Source organism: Malaya genurostris, chromosome 3 (assembly GCF_030247185.1).
Source record: "Malaya genurostris strain Urasoe2022 chromosome 3, Malgen_1.1, whole genome shotgun sequence".
NCBI classification, from domain to species: Eukaryota; Metazoa; Arthropoda; class Insecta; order Diptera; family Culicidae; genus Malaya; species Malaya genurostris.
Window position 1 is genome coordinate 12777350 of NC_080572.1, and position 18923 is coordinate 12796272.

General features: G+C 40.5%; 1 protein-coding gene across 5 annotated transcripts in view; it reads left to right on the forward strand.

Moving 5' to 3' along the window:
• The first annotated feature begins 320 nt into the window (after nt 1-320).
• LOC131434988 (cAMP-dependent protein kinase catalytic subunit PRKX) overlaps nt 321-18923 on the forward strand; it is a 138173-nt gene continuing 119570 nt past the window's right edge. The window contains exons 1-3 of one of the 5 annotated variants that reach the window (XM_058602385.1): nt 348-660; nt 722-890; nt 17759-18515. In XM_058602385.1, coding sequence (XP_058458368.1) covers nt 18247-18515 — 269 coding nt within the window. In that variant the 5' untranslated portion in view covers nt 348-660; nt 722-890; nt 17759-18246. Of the gene's footprint in view, nt 891-17399; nt 17565-17758; nt 18516-18923 lie in introns of those variants that run through there. The other 4 variants (XM_058602387.1, XM_058602386.1, XM_058602388.1 and 1 more) reach the window with 4 other exon arrangements.

Genomic DNA, 18923 nt, shown 5'->3' on the forward strand with positions numbered 1-18923 from the left:
ATTCACCCACGCTGTCCATTGAGAGAAAACTCCATGGCAGCACAAAAGCCCTCTCCGTCCGCTCTCTTCCATTTCACAAGGCGCATGATGTTTTACCGGTCTCTGTATAATTCCTCTCTGTTTACAACTGCGTACAAATGTAAACAAACTTTCCATCAGATACGTACAATACGGTCTCACATAGCGTCGGCAACGGAAGGGCAGCGCTCCGCTCTTGAGCTGATAACTCTCTCCTGAAGCTGGTCCTAGCGTTTTTTTTTTATTGATGACCGCGGTTCACGACTCACGCTCACATCCGTCGTTTGCGATCAGCTGCCGTACTGTTCGCCTGCCGGTCACTTGCTCCGAGCTATTCAGCTTCACTACACAGCACCGCCAGTTGGCAGTTTGGATTGAACGTTCGCGTAGTTCGCTTCTCGTCATACGGATTGCCTTTGGTAAAGTTGAATGCGTTTCTTTGCTTCAGAGGAAATTGTCATTTTTCATGCCAGAGTTTATCGAGAGTGGATTGAAAAAGAAGTAGAAAATTTCGCAAAATTTTCATTTTTTAGTTTGAGTGATCATTATCATTACTTTCGTGATTGATTAGGTGGCAGCCGTGCGAATTGTGGTAGTGATTAGTGAAGTTTCAAGTTTAACGTCGAGGGATCCGGTGTTGCGGTGGGTGTTGAGAGCACCTGACTATGTATATAAAAATTAAAACCTAATTTCGTAAATCTAGGTGATTATACAGGGGAACATTGTGTTTGGGAAACAAGACAAAATCAGTTCGAAGTCAATATTTTTTATTATAGAAAGTGAGTTTTTTGTTTTTATATGGAATTCAGGGACTAAAAGTCACTAAATTACAATTTTTTCTCTTCGCAATCGCATCCAATCTAATCGAGTTGGTGAGTAATTTTTTAGTTTATTATTGTAGTATTTGTAGATTTGTGGTTTTAAGAAAGTCATTCCAAAATTCAGATAACTTGCTGCTGTGAACCATTTCGATAATATTTGGTTAAAATCTGACAGTTGAGTAGTTACTAATTCCATTGTCAGATATAACCCTGGTCGAGTGCATGGTTGTTTTTTACATCTGGATAGTTATTTTCAGAAAACGATAGAAATCTGTCAGCGAAATGCATTATTCATTACTATTTTTGGGATGATACTTCCATAATTCCACTGTATAACAGTGATTGTATCCGTGACCTCGGTGGGTGACTTAACCATCGAAGGACACGATCGCTGAAAGAAGGGGTCATTTTACAGTCAACTGCTTCAAAAATTCGGAATAAAAGCCATTATCAGGCTTTTAAGAGGTTCAAAAATATTGTAAGTAGACATGATTCAGTCCACAATATCAGAGAATTTAACAAACCCAGCATCTGGTGAATTTTTTGACTGATCGGGGGTTTTGAAATCCCAGGTAGTGATGGAAACTCTCAGTTGACAAACAAGCGAAAAGATTTACTGGAGGCGTAGCACTCTTCAACATTTCAGCAAAAGAACGCTTGGAATGTTGCTTAAGTGAACGCCTTATCTTGTCTTTGCGCAGTTTGTACGCGGGGCATGCCGAGAGGTCATGCGGCCCCTCCTTACAGTAGAGACACTTTCCAATGTCTCCACCGCAGGAGTTATCCGCATGACTCCCTCCACACTTGACACAACGAGATTTATTGCAACAATGGGATGCTGTATGTCCCAATTGTTTGCAATTGGTACAGTTCATGACCCACGGCACAAAAAGGCGAACAGGCAAACGAACTCGGTCCAGGAGGACGTAATTAGGAAAAGCCGAGCCAGCGAAAGTCACCCGATACTAGTCTGATGGGATATAGGATACAGGGAGCGCAATTGCTTGCAATCCAGTACCATAACATTATTGAGTAGGGTTTTTTTTTAAACTGCCTGCCCCATGTTCAAGAACGTCCACGCATATTAGACTCAGATCGATGATCAGCTGGAATGTACACGCGATACTCCCGCGTGAAGAGCTCACATTGAACAATTTCGTTAGCCTGTTTTACACTGGCTAACAAGACCTAAAGCTTGTCTGGGTGTACTTTTTCATTTTTTTGTATTGTAGAATATCGCAAGGTTAGGTCTTTCGATAATCTAAGGATGTTCAATTTGGTCCGGATGTAAACCGCGTACGGTCCGGCCGGAAGTGCAAGTCCGTCTGGGTATTTTTTAACGCGAGATTTATTGCCATCAGATGATTCCATTTCGTAATCTGGAGGGAGATCAGGCAAATTTGAACCTTTTGTCATGGCACGGAAAAGTGTCCGTGCGGGTAAAGATTAGAGGACAAATATAGTGGTATTGAACAACAGGGAAAAAGTACTGGTGTGTAATGTCAGAGACATAACTGGATTTCGTGAATACGAATAAAACTGACACTCTTTCTTTATACTTCCGAATATCAATTAGTTGATCGAATGTGTGAATTGTGCAAGTTTTGCCCTTTTACACTACTAGAATTTAAACTACCGTACAGAATATGGATGGAATGGAATATGGATGCGATTGCTTTCATTTTCTCTTCACAGATAGTCTGAGTGCCATTGAAGCCATTCGCTCAAACGCTGCTGGCAAACATGAACCGTTTTTCTTGGGCAAAATAAAACAGTGCCTGAACGACATATTGAATCATAATTATCAAATCACAATAGTTTGGGTCCCGGCTCATCGCTCCATTCCAGGCAATGAAAGAGCCGATATTTTTGCCAAACGTGGTGCTATTGAGGGTGAAATTTATGAGAGACCGATTGCTTTCAACGAATTCTATAGCGCGTTTCGCCAAAGAACACTTGCCAGCCGGCAAGCTTCTTGGTATAAAGATGATCTGGTCGGTGGATACACTCAATTATGCCTAAAATATCGACAAAGGCATGGTTCAGGGGACTGGATGTGTGTAGGGATTTCATTCGTGTGATGTCCAGACTCATGTCCAATCACTACACATTAGATGCACATCTCCTTCGAATTGGACTTTTCGAGACTAATCATTGTGCTTGTGGCGAAGGTCATCGCGATATGATCCAATGTCCCAGTTCGCGACATTCTTGCTTTTCGTGACCATACATACATGAAACTTCTTTATCATTTCATTAAGTCCATTGGAGTTCCAATTTAAATTTTATTTTATGTTTCTTTCTCTTCAATGAGTTCAACCAATATTAAATGAATAGAAGTGATGAACTGATACAAACAAACCTGAAATAGTTTTAAGATCATGTACAAAATAAATGTATTTTATTTAATGTGATTTATAATAGCGTTTAATATGATATTCGGAATGTATTCGGTTTAAAATACTATGTATTGTGGATGCCACGGCGAAGAAAAACTTATGTATATTGCCTATGAAATAAACGTATTTATGGAAAAAAAAGAATATTTTGTCATCTGATGAAAGTTTTTTTTCGAAATTTTTGAACATTTTCTTCATTGTAACGATTATACTATTTGTTATCATTTTAGTTTAGGTGCAATAAAATCCTTTCCATATGTCAAATTCTGAATGTGGTCGCAGTTTTAGTGAAATGTTACTAACTATCGAAATGTCAAATCATAACCAATTCGTTTTATCACGGTAAACGTACAGATACAAATATTTTATGTGAGTTGTACCGAATTTCTAATAAAAAATCTGACATCTCTAAGTCGTCATTGCCGTTTCAACCTTCCGAGTGAACGGACGTGCTTTGTGTTTACTGCGAAAGCGTTGAAAACCAGTGCCGTGTGTGATAAAGTGACCGGACGATCAAAACTAGATTGCTATTGTGTAATAGACAATAGTGCTTTTTCCTGTGAGAGGTTTTATGCACATTATATACTGAAGCAGTGTATTGTTGTGAGCGGACGATCGAAACAGTACCGTTAGCCGGTGATTGTTCGATCGATCAAAACAGGCCCAGCGGTGTACGTGATATCACTGTGCGGATTAAAAAAGAGTGTGCTTTTTCCTCTCGGAGGTTTTTTGCACACCATCGCAGCGGCGATACGCCGATCGACGAGGGCTAGGCCTTGGTGGCCCCCGTTGGATTTAAGTTAAGTATCATTATTTAGTTTTTTTTTTTCCTTCCTGCATTCGACTGTTCTATTTCTCCCCGATTCACTTATTTCTGTGCGGAGGTAGCTCCGCAACATGTCTAGTGTAAATTCTGACCCCCCCGTTCCCGATGATCAAATGGAGACTTCCCTTGACTATAAAAAGTCTCGCATAAAGAGCTATCCGGATGGGCTCGCACTACCGGCCGGTCCTTATGCGGTCTATTTCCGGACCAAATCGAAAGAAAAAAAATTAAATATTTTAAAAATATCGCGGGACCTGTCCTCGCGATACAATACTATAAAAAGTTTTGATAAGATACGTCCAGACAAGCTCAGGGTCCTGTTTACCAGTTCAAAACAGGCTAATGAGCTCGTTCAAAATGATCCTTTTACGCGGGAGTACCGCGTATACGTGCCAGCTCGTGAAGTCGAAATCGACGGTGTGGTCACCGATTCGAGTTTGACTTGCGAGGACGTTCTTAAGTACGGGGCGGGTTGTTTTAAAGACCCCTCACTTAAGAATGTCAAGATACTGGATTGCAAGCGATTGCATTCAGTATCGATCGCCGGGGATGGAACAAAGTCCTATCCCCAATCAGACTCTTATCGTGTGACCTTCGCCGGTTCTGCTTTGCCCAACTACATCCTCTTGGACCGGGTTCGTTTGCCTGTTCGCCTATTCGTACCCCGAGTAATGAACTGTACTAATTGCAAACAACTGGGGCATACAGCTACCCATTGCAGCAATAAGCCACGTTGTGCTAACTGTGGGGAAGCTCATGCGGACGGCTCTTGCGGTAAGGATGCTGAAAAGTGTCTCTACTGTAAGGAGGGTCCGCATGACCTCTCTGATTGTCCCGCTTACAAACTGCGAGGTGATCGAATGAAGCGTTCCCTAAAGGAGCACTCCAAGCGTTCTTTCGCAGAGATGCTTAAAAGTGCCACCCCTCCTAAACAGACAACGAACCCATATGCCTGCTTGTCAACTGACGAGAGCGATTCTGACGACCCTTTGGAAGGTCCATCTTCGGCGGTCCCTCATAGCTGTAGGAAAAGAATAAATAAATCCTCTCATAAGCTACCTAGTAAGGGTTCGAAGGTGTCTTCCGAAGGGCTTCGAAAAGTTACAGCTAACGGGAATCGGGACACAACACCGAAGCAAAAAGCTCCTGGTCTCGAAAAACTCAATTCCGAGATGGAATTCCCACGACTTCCCGGGACTACAAAATCCCCAAGCGTCCCAGAAAATCTACCAGAGAACCAACTAGGTGCTGGACTTATCAAGTTCTCTGATGTTGTGGACTGGATTTTTACAACTTTCAATATTTCAGACCCTCTTAGAAGCATTTTAATTGCTTTCATGCCAACAGTAAAAACATATTTGAAGCAGTTGACTGCAAATTGGCCCCTTCTCTCAGCGATTGTATCCTTCGATGGCTAAATCATCCACCGAGGTCACGGATCTAATCACTGTTTTACAGTGGAATTGCAGAAGTATCATCCCAAAAATAGATTCTTTTAAATTTCTAGTAAATAATCTGAAATGTGACGCATTTGCATTGTGCGAAACTTGGCTAACTTCTGAAATATCCTTAAACTTCCACGATTTTAACATTATTCGCCTGGATCGAGATGTTCCCTATGGAGGAGTACTTTTAGGGATCAAAAAGTGCTATTCTTTTTATCGAATTAACCTCCCCTCGATACCAGGTATTGAAGTTGTCGCATGTCATGTTACAATCAAAGGTAAGGACCTTTGTATTGCTTCCATCTACATTCCCCCTAGAGCCTTGGTTGGGCATCGGCGGCTCAGTAATATCATAGAGCTCCTTCCCGCACCGACGTTGGTTTTAGGAGACTTTAACTCACACGGTACGGGATGGGGCTGTCTTCACGACGATAACAGATCAGCTATGATCCATGATATTTGCGACAACTTCAATATGACAATCTTGAATACGGGAGAAATGACACGGATTCCTGCACCACCAGCAAGACCAAGTGCGCTGGATTTATCCCTTTGCTCGACATCGCTACGGTTGGATTGCACGTGGGAGGTAATTCCTGATCCCCACGGTAGTGATCATCTACCGATCGTAATATCAATCACCAGCGGCTTAAAACCATCGAAGACAATCAATGTTTCGTATGACCTCACACGAAATATTGATTGGAATAGCTATGCGACCTCGATATCTGAGAAACTTGAAAGAACTCTACAACTTCCTCCGGAGGAAGAGTACACGTTTTTGGCTGGCTTGATTCTCGATACTGCGATTCAAGCTCAGACGAAACGTGTACCCGGCGCAAAAACTAACATCCGTCCTCCCAACCCGTGGTGGGACAAAGAGTGCACAAATTTAAACGCGGAGAGAGCCTCCGCGTATAAAAAATTCAGAAAAAATGGAACACCTGATAATTACCGGAATTACGCGGCGTTAGACGTTAAAACTAAGAACTTGATTAGAGCCAAGAAACGCGGTTACTGGCGTCGGTTTATAGACGGCTTAACGAAAGAAACATCTATGAGCACTCTTTGGAACACAGCCCGACGAATGCGCAACCATAACACCACGAATGAAAGCGAGGAATACTCCAACCGCTGGATATTCGATTTCGCTAAAAAAGTATGCCCAGACTCTGTTCCGGAACAGAAGATCACCCGCGCCGCGACACCAAATACAAACGAATCACCGTTTTCGATGGTAGAGCTTTCACTTGCACTTTTGTCATGTAACAATAAAGCCCCGGGATTAGACAGAATAAAATTCAACTTGTTGAAAAATCTGCCTGACCCCGCCAAAAGGCGCTTGCTGAAGTTATTCAACAAGTTCCTCACGGGTAATATTGTCCCACACGACTGGAGACAAGTCAGAGTTATCGCCATCCAAAAACCAGGGAAACCAGCCTCCGATCACAATTCGTATCGGCCGATTGCTATGCTTTACTGTATCCGGAAATTGTTCGAAAAAATGATTCTGTTTCGTCTAGACAATTGGGTCGAAACTAATGGTTTACTTTCAGATACACAATTTGGTTTCCGCAGGGGCAAAGGAACGAACGATTGTCTTGCGTTGCTCTCAACAGAAATTCAAATGGCATTTGCTCGTAAAGAACAAATGGCGTCAGTTTTCCTAGACATTAAGGGGGCTTTTGACTCAGTTTCTATAAATATCCTATCTGAGAAGTTGCATCAGCATGGTCTTTCGCCAGTTTTGAACAACTTTTTACATAATCTATTGTCTGAGAAACACATGTACTTTGCGCATGGTGATTTGTCGACAATACGATTCAGCTACATGGGTCTTCCTCAGGGCTCATGCTTAAGCCCCCTTTTATACAATTTTTACGTAAGTAATATCGATGAATGTATCAACACATCTTGCACGCTAAGACAACTTGCCGACGACAGCGTTGTGTCTATTATAGGACCCAAAGCTGCCGATCTCCAAGGACCATTACAAGATACCCTCGACAACTTATAATCATGGGCTCTTCAAATGGGTATCGAGTTCTCTACGGAGAAAACTGAGCTGGTTGTATTTTCGAGGAAGCGAGAACCAGCACAATTACAGCTTCAACTAGGGGGTGAAACCATAGCTCAGGCCTTCACATTTAAATATCTCGGGGTCTGGTTCGACTCCAAAGGCACCTGGGGATGTCACATTAGGTATCTGAAACAAAAATGCCAGCAGAGAATCAACTTTCTTCGTACAATAACCGGATCATGGTGGGGTGCCCACCCAGGAGACCTGATCAGGTTGTATCAAACAACGATATTGTCCGTGATGGAATACGGATGCTTCTGCTTCCGATCAGTGGCGAACACTCATTTCATCAAGCTGGAAAGAATTCAGTATCGTTGTTTGCGTATTGCCTTGGGTTGCATGCAATCGACTCATACGATGAGCCTCGAAGTGCTGGCAGGCGTTCTTCCACTGAAAAACCGGTTCTGGGATCTCTCATATCGTTTGCTCATTCGATGCGACATTTTGAATCCTCTGGTAATTGAAAACTTCGAAAGGTTAGTTGAGCTTAACTCTCAAACCCGTTTTATGTCCTTGTATTTTGATTACATGGCTCAGAATATTAATCCTTCTTCGTTTGTTTCCAACCGTGCTCATTTCTTGGATACTTCTGATTCTACTGTGTTTTTCGACACATCCATGAGAGAAGAAATTCGTGGAATTCCGGATCACGTGCGCCCTCAAGTGGCCCCAAATATTTTTTATAATAAATTTAGAACAGTCAACTGTGAAAAGGTGTTTTACACTGACGGATCAAACATCAACGAGTCCACAGGCTTCGGCATCTTCAATCAAAACATCACCGCTTCTTACAAACTCAGTGATCCGGCTTCAGTTTACGTCGCAGAATTAGCTGCTATTCAGTACACCCTCGAGATCATTGAAACCATGCCCAAAGACCATTACTTCATTGTCACGGACAGTCTAAGTTCAATAGAAGCTCTCCGGGCAATGAAGCCAGGAAAGTATCCCCCATATTTCCTGGGGAAAATACGGGAACATTTGAGAACTTTATCTGAACGGTCTTATTTAATATCGTTAGTCTGGGTCCCTTCGCATTGTTCCATTCCGGGCAATGAAAAGGCAGACTTATTGGCTAAAGTGGGCGCATTGGAAGGTGATATTTATGAAAGACCAATCTGCTTCAATGAATTTTTCAGTATTTCTCGTCAGAAAACTCTCGAAAGTTGGCAAACTTCATGGACGAATGACGAACTGGGACGATGGCTACACTCCATTATCCCTAAGGTATCGACGAAACCTTGGTTCAAGGGGATGAACATGAGTCGTGATTTCATTCGCGTTATGTCACGGCTCATGTCAAATCACTATACATTCAACGCACATCTCCGGCGTATCGGGATCGTGGAGAACGGGCTCTGCACCTGTGGCGACGGTTATCAGGACATCGAGCATGTCGTGTGGTCGTGCGTAGAGTATCGTGACGCCAGGTCGAAGCTACTGGAATCCCTCAGGGCCCGAGGTAGACCGCCTGAGGTGCCGGTTCGGGATGTGTTGGCGAGTCGGGATAGTTAATATATGCTTCTCATATACCAGTACCTCAAACACATTGATATACAAGTGTAATGTGTTATTCCTCGCTCAGAAAATATAATCTCCACCTACAGGTTCGACACTAACATCCGCCCGATTCTCTCGATCCCCGTCCCTGTTCACCATCTTCATTGGAATTAACAAGATCTTTTTTTTTGTCACTAACTTTTTCGTTCCCCTTTCCCTGTTTTTTCACCATCTCGATGGCAACTAATTAGATCTCTGTCGTTTTCAAACATTTTGTTCCCACACCCCTTTTTTACCCCGTTTCCCACAATATTTACTTCTTTTTTTCATTCTCTTCCGTAACATCACCATCACCGGAAGACCGCTCCAGTCAATGACCAGCATGCGGGCCACCCGCCGGGCCTTCGTAGCCTGGGGGTGTTTCCCGCGGACCCTCACGGACCGAAGAATGCGGCCAACATAGAAAATTACCATCGCCATCTGGAATCATCTCATCCTAAATTCAATTCACCGGCCACTACCGATCGCCAGATACTATATTACATAATGATACTACTCTAGTTTTAAGTTAGACGATAATTAAGATTAGTAAATACCCTTGGCATCTTAGAGCTTAAGCAGTGTGCCTTAATATTATATTATATTATTGAATAAAAAAAAAAAATCTCTAAGTCGAGCACTGTTATTTTGTTAATTTCAACCAACCTAGCTAGAAAATGCGGAAACTTGATATTTTTACTTTATTTTTGATATTGTAATGGGAAATGTTCAGAAACCAAACATACAAATCATCAACTTGAATTTTCACAGCCTCCGAACATTGCCACCACCTCCAACGTGACAATTTGTTACAAAAAGATTATTGTATGATTTATATTTAATGTGTAAAGAATGTGTAAACTATCTGAGCAATTTTAATAGTTAATTTTTGAGGTTTGTATTTAAAAAAATCATTTTCATATAATGGAACTTCCCTGAAATTGAAAGAAGTAGCTGAGCAATCTTTACACATGAGCTAGCGACTCATCAAAACTGTAAACAGTTACCCTCGGATTGTTAATCTCTTGACAGTACGAAACGAGCCTTCATCATTTCCCATTATCATCAATCATACAGTTCCAGGTAAATGACGACACACACACAAACACTCATCATCATTATCATCATCATGATCTTTTACATCGCAATTTAATACATACATATAGTAAACCAATATCCATGGTACCCGTTATTGCCTTGCTTTGTTAACAGGATCAACCCCCGATTTCGCCACTGTGGCGTAGCGTGATTTGAAGGCGCCAACCGAACAAACAACGAATTTCCTCCATAGTAGCAATGGAAAAGCCTCCATCATTTTAACGTACTCGCGCTAATGATCTGTTTTCGGTGTTTGTGTGTCTGTTTGGTAATGTACAATCTTTACTTAAGTGATTAAAAAATATTCCTAGCTCGGCTTTGTCGTGTAGTCTTGGCCCTGCTTGGTTGGATTTTGGTGCCTTTTTGTTTATCGAGTTATATTGATGCGGTAAAATTCATCGTAAATAATCCCATTAGTGGTAATGTGTAAATTTGCTGTACGTGAAATGATAATTTTAAAATGGTCCTTCAATCGCTCACCGATGTACCGAGTACATGAAATGAGTTGATTAATAATAATGAAGTTTATTACAACTAGGCACATCAATCTATCCAACAGAAACAGCAGAACTCACTCTAACTAATGAGCTATCATCATGAGATGACTACTGGAGCTGAGATGAATGACGGTACCGTTACCCTATTAACGAGTCGTCTAAAACCTTTCAATCTTGAAAAAATCGGGGCACTACATGTTGATGCGAACTTAACCTCCTGATTCAGCAGATTCAGACACAATGTACGTCCGATATTCGGAGCTACTGGAAACATGCGTTGAACCGACGATTAAACCTGCAACATCTTTTCTGTGAGTTTTCATTTATTTGACTATTCAATTTCCGTCATTTGGGGGTTTGGTACCTCGTGGGTAGCCAGTTTGTGCAAAGTGCACATGACTTATTTCTAGTTTTTACGTTTCGTCTTCGACTTATCAGTACATCAGCAGATTATGTTGAACTGCTGATGCAAAACCCCCGGTTAAACATAATCCGCTGAGCAGACGTAAAGTTAATGCATTTTGCAAAACACTTGTTTGCGTCGAAGCGCTATGTCTAACCTGACGTGCCGAAAGAACGAAACCAATTTGACGGCATACTGACCGCTAACAGATTTTCGTCATTTGGGGGTTTGGTACCTCGTGGGTAGTCAGTTTGCACAAATTTCCTGAATTTCATCTGGATTCGGCTTCCGGTTCCGGAACTACTTGGTTACGCGTTGAAAAATGTATACCGCCACCGTTTATTGTTTTTAAAACAACGGAGAGTACAGAATGACATGCATTATTTATCACATGTAACATATTATGGCGTATGTTGTTTCGACAGATCTCTCTTAGCACGTGGCAACAAATTTACCACTTGTTCTATTGTTAACTGGGTACCAAAGAAAAAAACGAACAGATAGAATTGCTGGAGGGATGTGGTGTTTCTATATCTTCACATTTTGATAAAAATAAAGTGAATTGAACACTATCCTTTTATAACGTGCGTAAGTTTTAAAATGTCGTTTTGCTGTCAATACATGGAGCCCTATTTTCATTTTAGTATACCTTATGATTAACAAAAACCGGAATTTTCATTTTAAAATTCCCGCGCTTGTCCAATCGGTAAACTTTTATTCTCTCAACGTTGGCAACACTTTTATACACATTCTGTCAAATTTTGACGCATGTCTTATGATTAGTTTTTGTTTGGCGTCTATAAAAGAAGTTGAAAAATTTTCGTGTGGCGATTTTTATAATGGATGAAAATTTAGAACAACGTGCGTGCATCAAATTTTGTGTTGCAAATGGATTTAAGTGTTCCGAAACGTTGAAAATGTTAGAAAAGGCCTTTGGTGAATCGTGTCTAGGTAAAACACAGGCATACGAGTGGTATAAACGCTTCAAAGGTGGTCGTACAAGCTTGGATCATGATGAGATCCCTGGCCGCCCAACAACATCTGTTACTGAAGAAAACATTGAATCGGCGAAGCAAATCGTGTTGCAAAATCGTTCTGTAACGATTAGAGAGATTGCTGTGTTGTTGGGCATCTCATCTGCCGAACACATTTTAACTGATATTTTGGGTTTGAAACGCGTCGCTTCTCGGCTGGTGCCAAAAAAGCTGAACTTCATTCAAAAACAGCGTCGTGTTGATGTGGCCAAAGAGATGATTTCCAACGCAGATAGTGACCCCACATTCATCGAATGCATCATAACTGGTGATGAGGTGTGAATCTATGAATATGACGTCGAAACCGCACAACAATCGACCGGATGGCGCTTCGAAGGCGAGCCGTTGTCCTAAATTTTCATCCATTATAAAAATCGCCACACGAAAATTTTTCAACTTCTTTGTATAGACCCCAAACAAAAACTAATCGTACGATATGCGTCAAAATTTGACAGAATGTGTATAAAAGTGTTGCCAACGTTGAGTGAATAAAAGTTTACCGATTGGACAAGCGCGGGAATTTTAAAATGAAAATTCCGGTTCTTTTTGATCATAAGGTATATCGAACCTAATACACTATTTGGTTGGTTGGACTGCCCTTCTCCAAAACGTCATATTTGTTTACTTGGTTTTAAGTGAGCAACATACTTTACCAGTATCACGCACAGTGAAGTGATCACAATAGTGAAAAAGAAACCAATTTCCCATCCAAATTTTGTTGACGTGATGTTCTTAATAACATCGAGCTTATCCAAGTAATCACTTTTTCCTCTGAAGCGAATACAGTAATAAGGGCCTGCATTCACTCTACTTGATTTTCATTGTGAGGTTATATCGGTGATAAGGACCTTAATAAGAACTGTCAAAGAACGCGAAAGTAGACCAAACAGGTTTAAAGATGACGAACTATAATCATTATTGGACGGAAATGATACATAAATACGACAAAGCTGTTGAATGGTGAAGCTGTTGAATATCACTCGGCGAACGATTTCTGATCATGCGGGAGTCATGGGCAAAATTAAAAAGGTTGGTAAATGGGTTCCACACAGACAAAACGAACGACAAAAGGAAAAATGAAAAACTCGTGTTTTCAACGCCACCTGACGACGGAAAAATGGTTATATTATGCTAATTATAAACGCATCAGATCATGGACAACCTTTCATATCGAGTGCAAGACCGAATCTTTTTGGTGGGATCAAAAGGGAGTAATGGGCTTCGCAAACTCGGCGAAAAAATTAAAAAAAAAAATTTGACCAACGCAACTATCTACAAACGGTTAAAATGGGCACGCGGACACGGTAAAGTGATTCTGCAGCATGACAACGCTCCCCCACATTCAGATAAAGTGGTATAAAAAAAATTCTATGCTTGATTGGGAACTTCTACCGCACTCGGTTTATTCACCAGATCTGACACCTTCTTATTATCACCTCTTTTCGTAGAAGTGACGCGCACAGGCTGAGCAATACTTTTAGGGGAACATTTCTTTTGAGATCGTATTATTGCTAAAGAGACGAAAAATGCTGGAAGAGAGAGTCAATACTTTGAATACAAAATATTTCGCCATCGTTATTTAACACTCGATTATTTTATATGTAAAAGCGACATTTTAAACTTGCGCACCTGGTAAACACGGTGTTAAACTCACAAATCTTGCAGGCTAAGCAAACGCTGTTTGGCAGTTGATAGCGGTTCGTTTAGTAAATGATTATGATAGCTCACGAAGTTCTATGTTTTTTAACTGTGAGATTCGACGTACGATTCGAAATGGTTAGCCTCACTGTTTTTTTTAATATGATTGCTCTAATAGTAGGAAACATCATCCCGGGTCGGTTGAGTAATCGACAAACGCTACTGGCATGCGAATTTGGTTTAATTTCAATCGAATCAATCAATTTCGCTCGACCGGTTCATCGGTGCATAACGGCTTTCGTAGCATATGTTAAACCGGGAGATCATTGCTCGTGATCTCGGGTTCTTCCAGAGTAGTTTGCTTTTGCACACCGTTGAATCAGTATGTTGGTATGTGCAGTACAATTTGAACATGTATTCGGAAACTTTTTTAATTAAATCTCGCTCTTCTTCGCTGATATGTTGTTTGTAGATACATTGCATTTTTTTCTAACTACCTGTTGGTAGGTTTATTGTAACATGGCTTGCACCTGACTCATTCTCACTAACGTTATTTCATTACTGATGTACAAACATTTGCAGAGCTGATTCATCATTTCCCGGCAGCCAGGTGTGCTCAGTGAGGATCTGGACCATGTCTGAAGGAAAAAACATACTTTTTATTTACTTCAGTGATGATTACCACGAGTGGGTTAAGCTATGTCTGACCGCAGTAGTTGGTCTAGACGAAGTATGGTTTTCTTCAAGCTGGGAAATCCGCCGTGACGAAGCATACCATCGTGCGCAGGGGTTGTTTGTTTTTCTCCCGTTCCAATGAAAACCGGATCGATTTTTTTTGCTTGAAAACCAAATTCGATGCTATTGGTAGTTCCATTCCAGTGTGGATTTATGGTAGTTACTCCTGTGAATTCCAATTGGTTGGAGATTTTACTATTTTATATTTTCATTCTCATTTCCAACTCAATCTGTTTTAGTGTAGAGAGCTAAAAATATATACTCGGGATATATGATGGAGCATTCGTGCACGGCAAAGAATGCCGAGTTTAAGGTATCTGCTGATAAAAACGGCATTCAATAGTTAGAGATATTGTGTGAGTTTTGCACACTTGCATCTAATGCAATACACACAAATTGGAAAATGACTACTAAATCAAAACAACGTTTGAAATAGCTGCACGAGTAGTGCACGTACAAATATGCACAAGTTCATGGGTGTTACGACATGGTCGTAAGCAAACCACATTCTTTCTATCTATAATACGCACTAAACTTCTGTTGCTGGATAGTTTTTCTCTTTTTCCGTGGCTTTACCGTTTATGATTAAATGTGTTAGTAAGCCAACATATTTCAAGTATTCTTGTTGTGTGCCGGAGATGGAATTAACATTACTCTGATATGAGCCTTTAGAAAAAATCATGATTTTGTATTTAATTTTATTTCATATGCAATGAGAATGCTTGATAAAAAGAATCAGACATCATTTTATTTCATATGCAATGAGAATGCTTGATAAAAAGAAACAGACATCTTCCAGGTACTCCTGCACATAAATTTTCTAAACGAAGTGCCCGTCGATATTGCCATTTCTGTGTGCGAATAGAATAGGTCGGGTTCACGTTATGAGCGAGCATAATTTTGACTTCTCTAGATTTGATATAATTTTCTCAACTAAAAATAAAGGCCATATTCAATATAGGCTTGATGCTACACTTATCAAAAAAGGGGTTTCAGGTTTTGCAAATGTACAATGAATAAAAAAGATGAAGTGAAGTTGACCAGTTTTTGAACCAGGCTAAAATAGCTAGATAATTCTTGCTTAATGTGGGGAAACTCTAAAACCAGAAAGATTCATCATTATAATTGAAGTGATTATTTATTTTATTGCAACAAATCGTTTCTAATATTATGATATATAACACATCGGTCAATAAGTCCCCGGTCTGACAGAGATATAGATTCTCTTTTGCGAAATTAGCAACAATGGGGGAAATAAAACTTTGATAAGCATTATTTGGGGTATCAAAAGTAAGCGTATTCGCAATTTTTGTTGAGCATTTGAAGATTAAAAGTGGGTGAAACCGGTTTGCGATGGCGTTGTGTGAAGTGTTCTCCTAAGGGTGGGTTTTAAAGGAACAAGACTGATAATTGAACTGCGTAGCGAACATCTGATCTTTAATTTAGTTTTTCAATGAGTGGTATATAAATGCTTGAGAACTTGAAAAAGTACCCATAAAAATTTGAGTTTATTGTGACACATGGTGGTCAAAGATGAAAGGTTTTCAATCAAAATTTTGTGTTTTACTAAAATGATATTTTTCGAATTAATTTGAATTCATTTCACTTAACTGAATTCGTTCTCCTTTTTACCAACAACTTATACGCGAGTATTTTTACAATTTATTTGACTAATTGAATAAAAAAACCATCCCTAACAGCACTCCATCTACCCTACCACGATCTAGAGAACCGCATGTTTGAGCTGCTGGAAGCCAAACTGACGGCTGCATTGGGAAAGGTCATTACAATACGATGCGACTGGTCGAGAAAGTGCAGGATGTGAAGTTCGTGATTAAAAGATGAAACTGACGGCCGTAGCTTATAGTTGAATCACGTTCAAATAAGTTCAAAACAAGCTACCCACGCCTCCCAGTTAGGCTAGTGTTGAATTGCATTCTTTACATGCTTTTTAAAAAAATTGTATTTATAGCTGAACATTCATGTAAAAAATAATTTGAACAATTTATACATGAATGTGGGAGCTCCAAAAAAGGCACTGTCGTGAGGAAATCGATTTTCTTGTGCTTAGAATATTATTGTAAACAAACTCTCTAACATTGGTCGACCTAGATATAAAAAAAATCTGATCAGCGCCAGCAGATGTAATGTTTATAGATCTCGGGCGAATAATCGCGCTTTTCCCCGAGAGGGTTTTGTTTTTCACCGCGAATGGTTCTTCAATTTATATTTCGTAAAAGGTGACTGATTGAAATCAATTCAGTCTTTTTCTTTTTCTATGGTAACCAATCAAGCTGATCTACTGCCCTAGGAGTAACGTTCGCAGCGTCGATTTCTGTGCCCGTGAACGAGAAACTGAGTGTTCTATTATTGATGTCAGTATGTGGGAAGAGGGCCAAACAACTCCCACTTGTTGCTGTGACTGCGCCCGCGAATATCGTCAATGTCGCCGTTTGCGAAGTGATGTCGTTTGATGTTTACATGCTTATTTCTGGTAGCAGATGAATTGAGCAGATTAGATTTGAGCTGTTTGGATGTGTTGACATTCGTAAGAAATCAACGACAGGCAACTGTTCTGGAAAATTAGACCGGATTATTTACGTTACCTGCTTTGGTGTGAAGGGACTTTAACACAACTGTTGGAAAATATTTGCAACGATCCGTTAATAAAAAGTGTTCAAGTTTTATATTTTAATACGAAAAAAACTATCGCGAATGGAGTCCATTTGTTTCTGTTTTGATAATATTCCTTCGCATTATAATATCAGAAATAATAATCAGACACTACAAGTACGACAAAGAAGCAAACATTTCATTATAAGCAATAAATTAATCAGGTTAACATCGTTTATCTCGGATTGTATTTTTTTCGGAAATGTGACTCCACGTGCGATCGTGTTTCGAGTATCGCAGCCACAGCTGATCCATTTGTATTACGCAGCGTGACAATCACACAACGTTCGAAGGGAAGGACAGCATCAAAAGTATATCGAAGCGAAAATAACAATCACCCAGTTTCGTTTCGTTGCCGGTAAGAAGAAAGTGTGAGCATCCGAAACCACTGTGATTCAACAAAATTATCGAATGTAATTAGAGTCTTAATTTAAGTGATTTATTGATTTTCTGCTTCTTTCGTTTGGCTTTTTTTGCCTCCTCACTGAACCTGCGAAACCGATAATTGTATACTGAATTTTCTTCATTCCTCTCTCTTTCTCTCTTTGGCAGCTGTGCTTTTCTCCACATTGCTGGTTACTGGCGTCCGTTGGTGAAGATTACGCGTATTTTTTCTTCTCTACTACACACTCCAACGGCAGTCGGTGGCATCATCAGCAGAGCAACCCAGTCAGTAGTGGTCATCGGTTGAGTAGTTGATGTGCCGAAATTGGTTCGAAGAGGAAGAAAGAAAAACGATTCGAGCGTTAAAAAAAGATTTCCTTCCACTCCGTGCCGTGCCGGACTACTCCTTGTCAGGGCGGGCAGCAGTAGTAGTCATAGTGGTGTTATTGAGTGAGCCGACAGTAGCAAAAGTGGTGGAAAATTGCAAACGAAAGTGACCTCAGCCAAGGGGGAGGGGGGACGAGACGAATATAAGTGGAACAGTGCAAGCCAGGAGCGGGAGCGAAAATTCAGTGAAAAGTGCAAGTATCAATAAATCGCAGAGTGCGACGGTTTCCGATCTAAGCGAAGCCAACTTGGCAGAACGGTGTGGGAAAATGTCTTCCTCGCCCATGCTGACCAGCTACACCCTGCGCATCCGTAGTGACACCAGTCCGGTTACGGCCACGGCGACCATTTCGTCCGGTACCGGTAATTGCACCGGTATGCTCAAGAAGCTGAATCTTAACGATAATTCATCAGCTAGTACCAACTCGGGGGAATATACGGATCCGCTAGAGTCGGATTTCAGTGGTGAGGAAGAAGAAGAAGAAGAAGAAGAAGAGGATGAGGAGGTGGAGGTTAACGACGAGAAGGGAAGGTTCAGGTGAGTTGGTTCATAATCGATTTGGTGTTTGCGCCTATTATGATAGTAGATAGTTTTTTTTATTATATTTGAAATCTCTTACCCCATTCTCGAAATCAGATTTTTTATACGCTTATTGCTGGGCAATATGAAGCTTAATTATAACATCATAGTACAAAACAATTTCAAAAACGATGACATTTTTTATAATAACTATTTATTGGAATATGAGTTAAAATTAAATTAATAAGATTACAATTGGGTGTTCAGCAACAAGTGGTGACTTTTCAGCCCTATTATACCTTATGATCAAAAAAGAACCGGAATTTTCCTTTTCAAATTCCCGCGCTTGTCCAATCGGTAAACTTTTATTCTCTCAACGTTGGCAACACTTTTATACACATTCTGTCAAATTTTGACGCATATCGT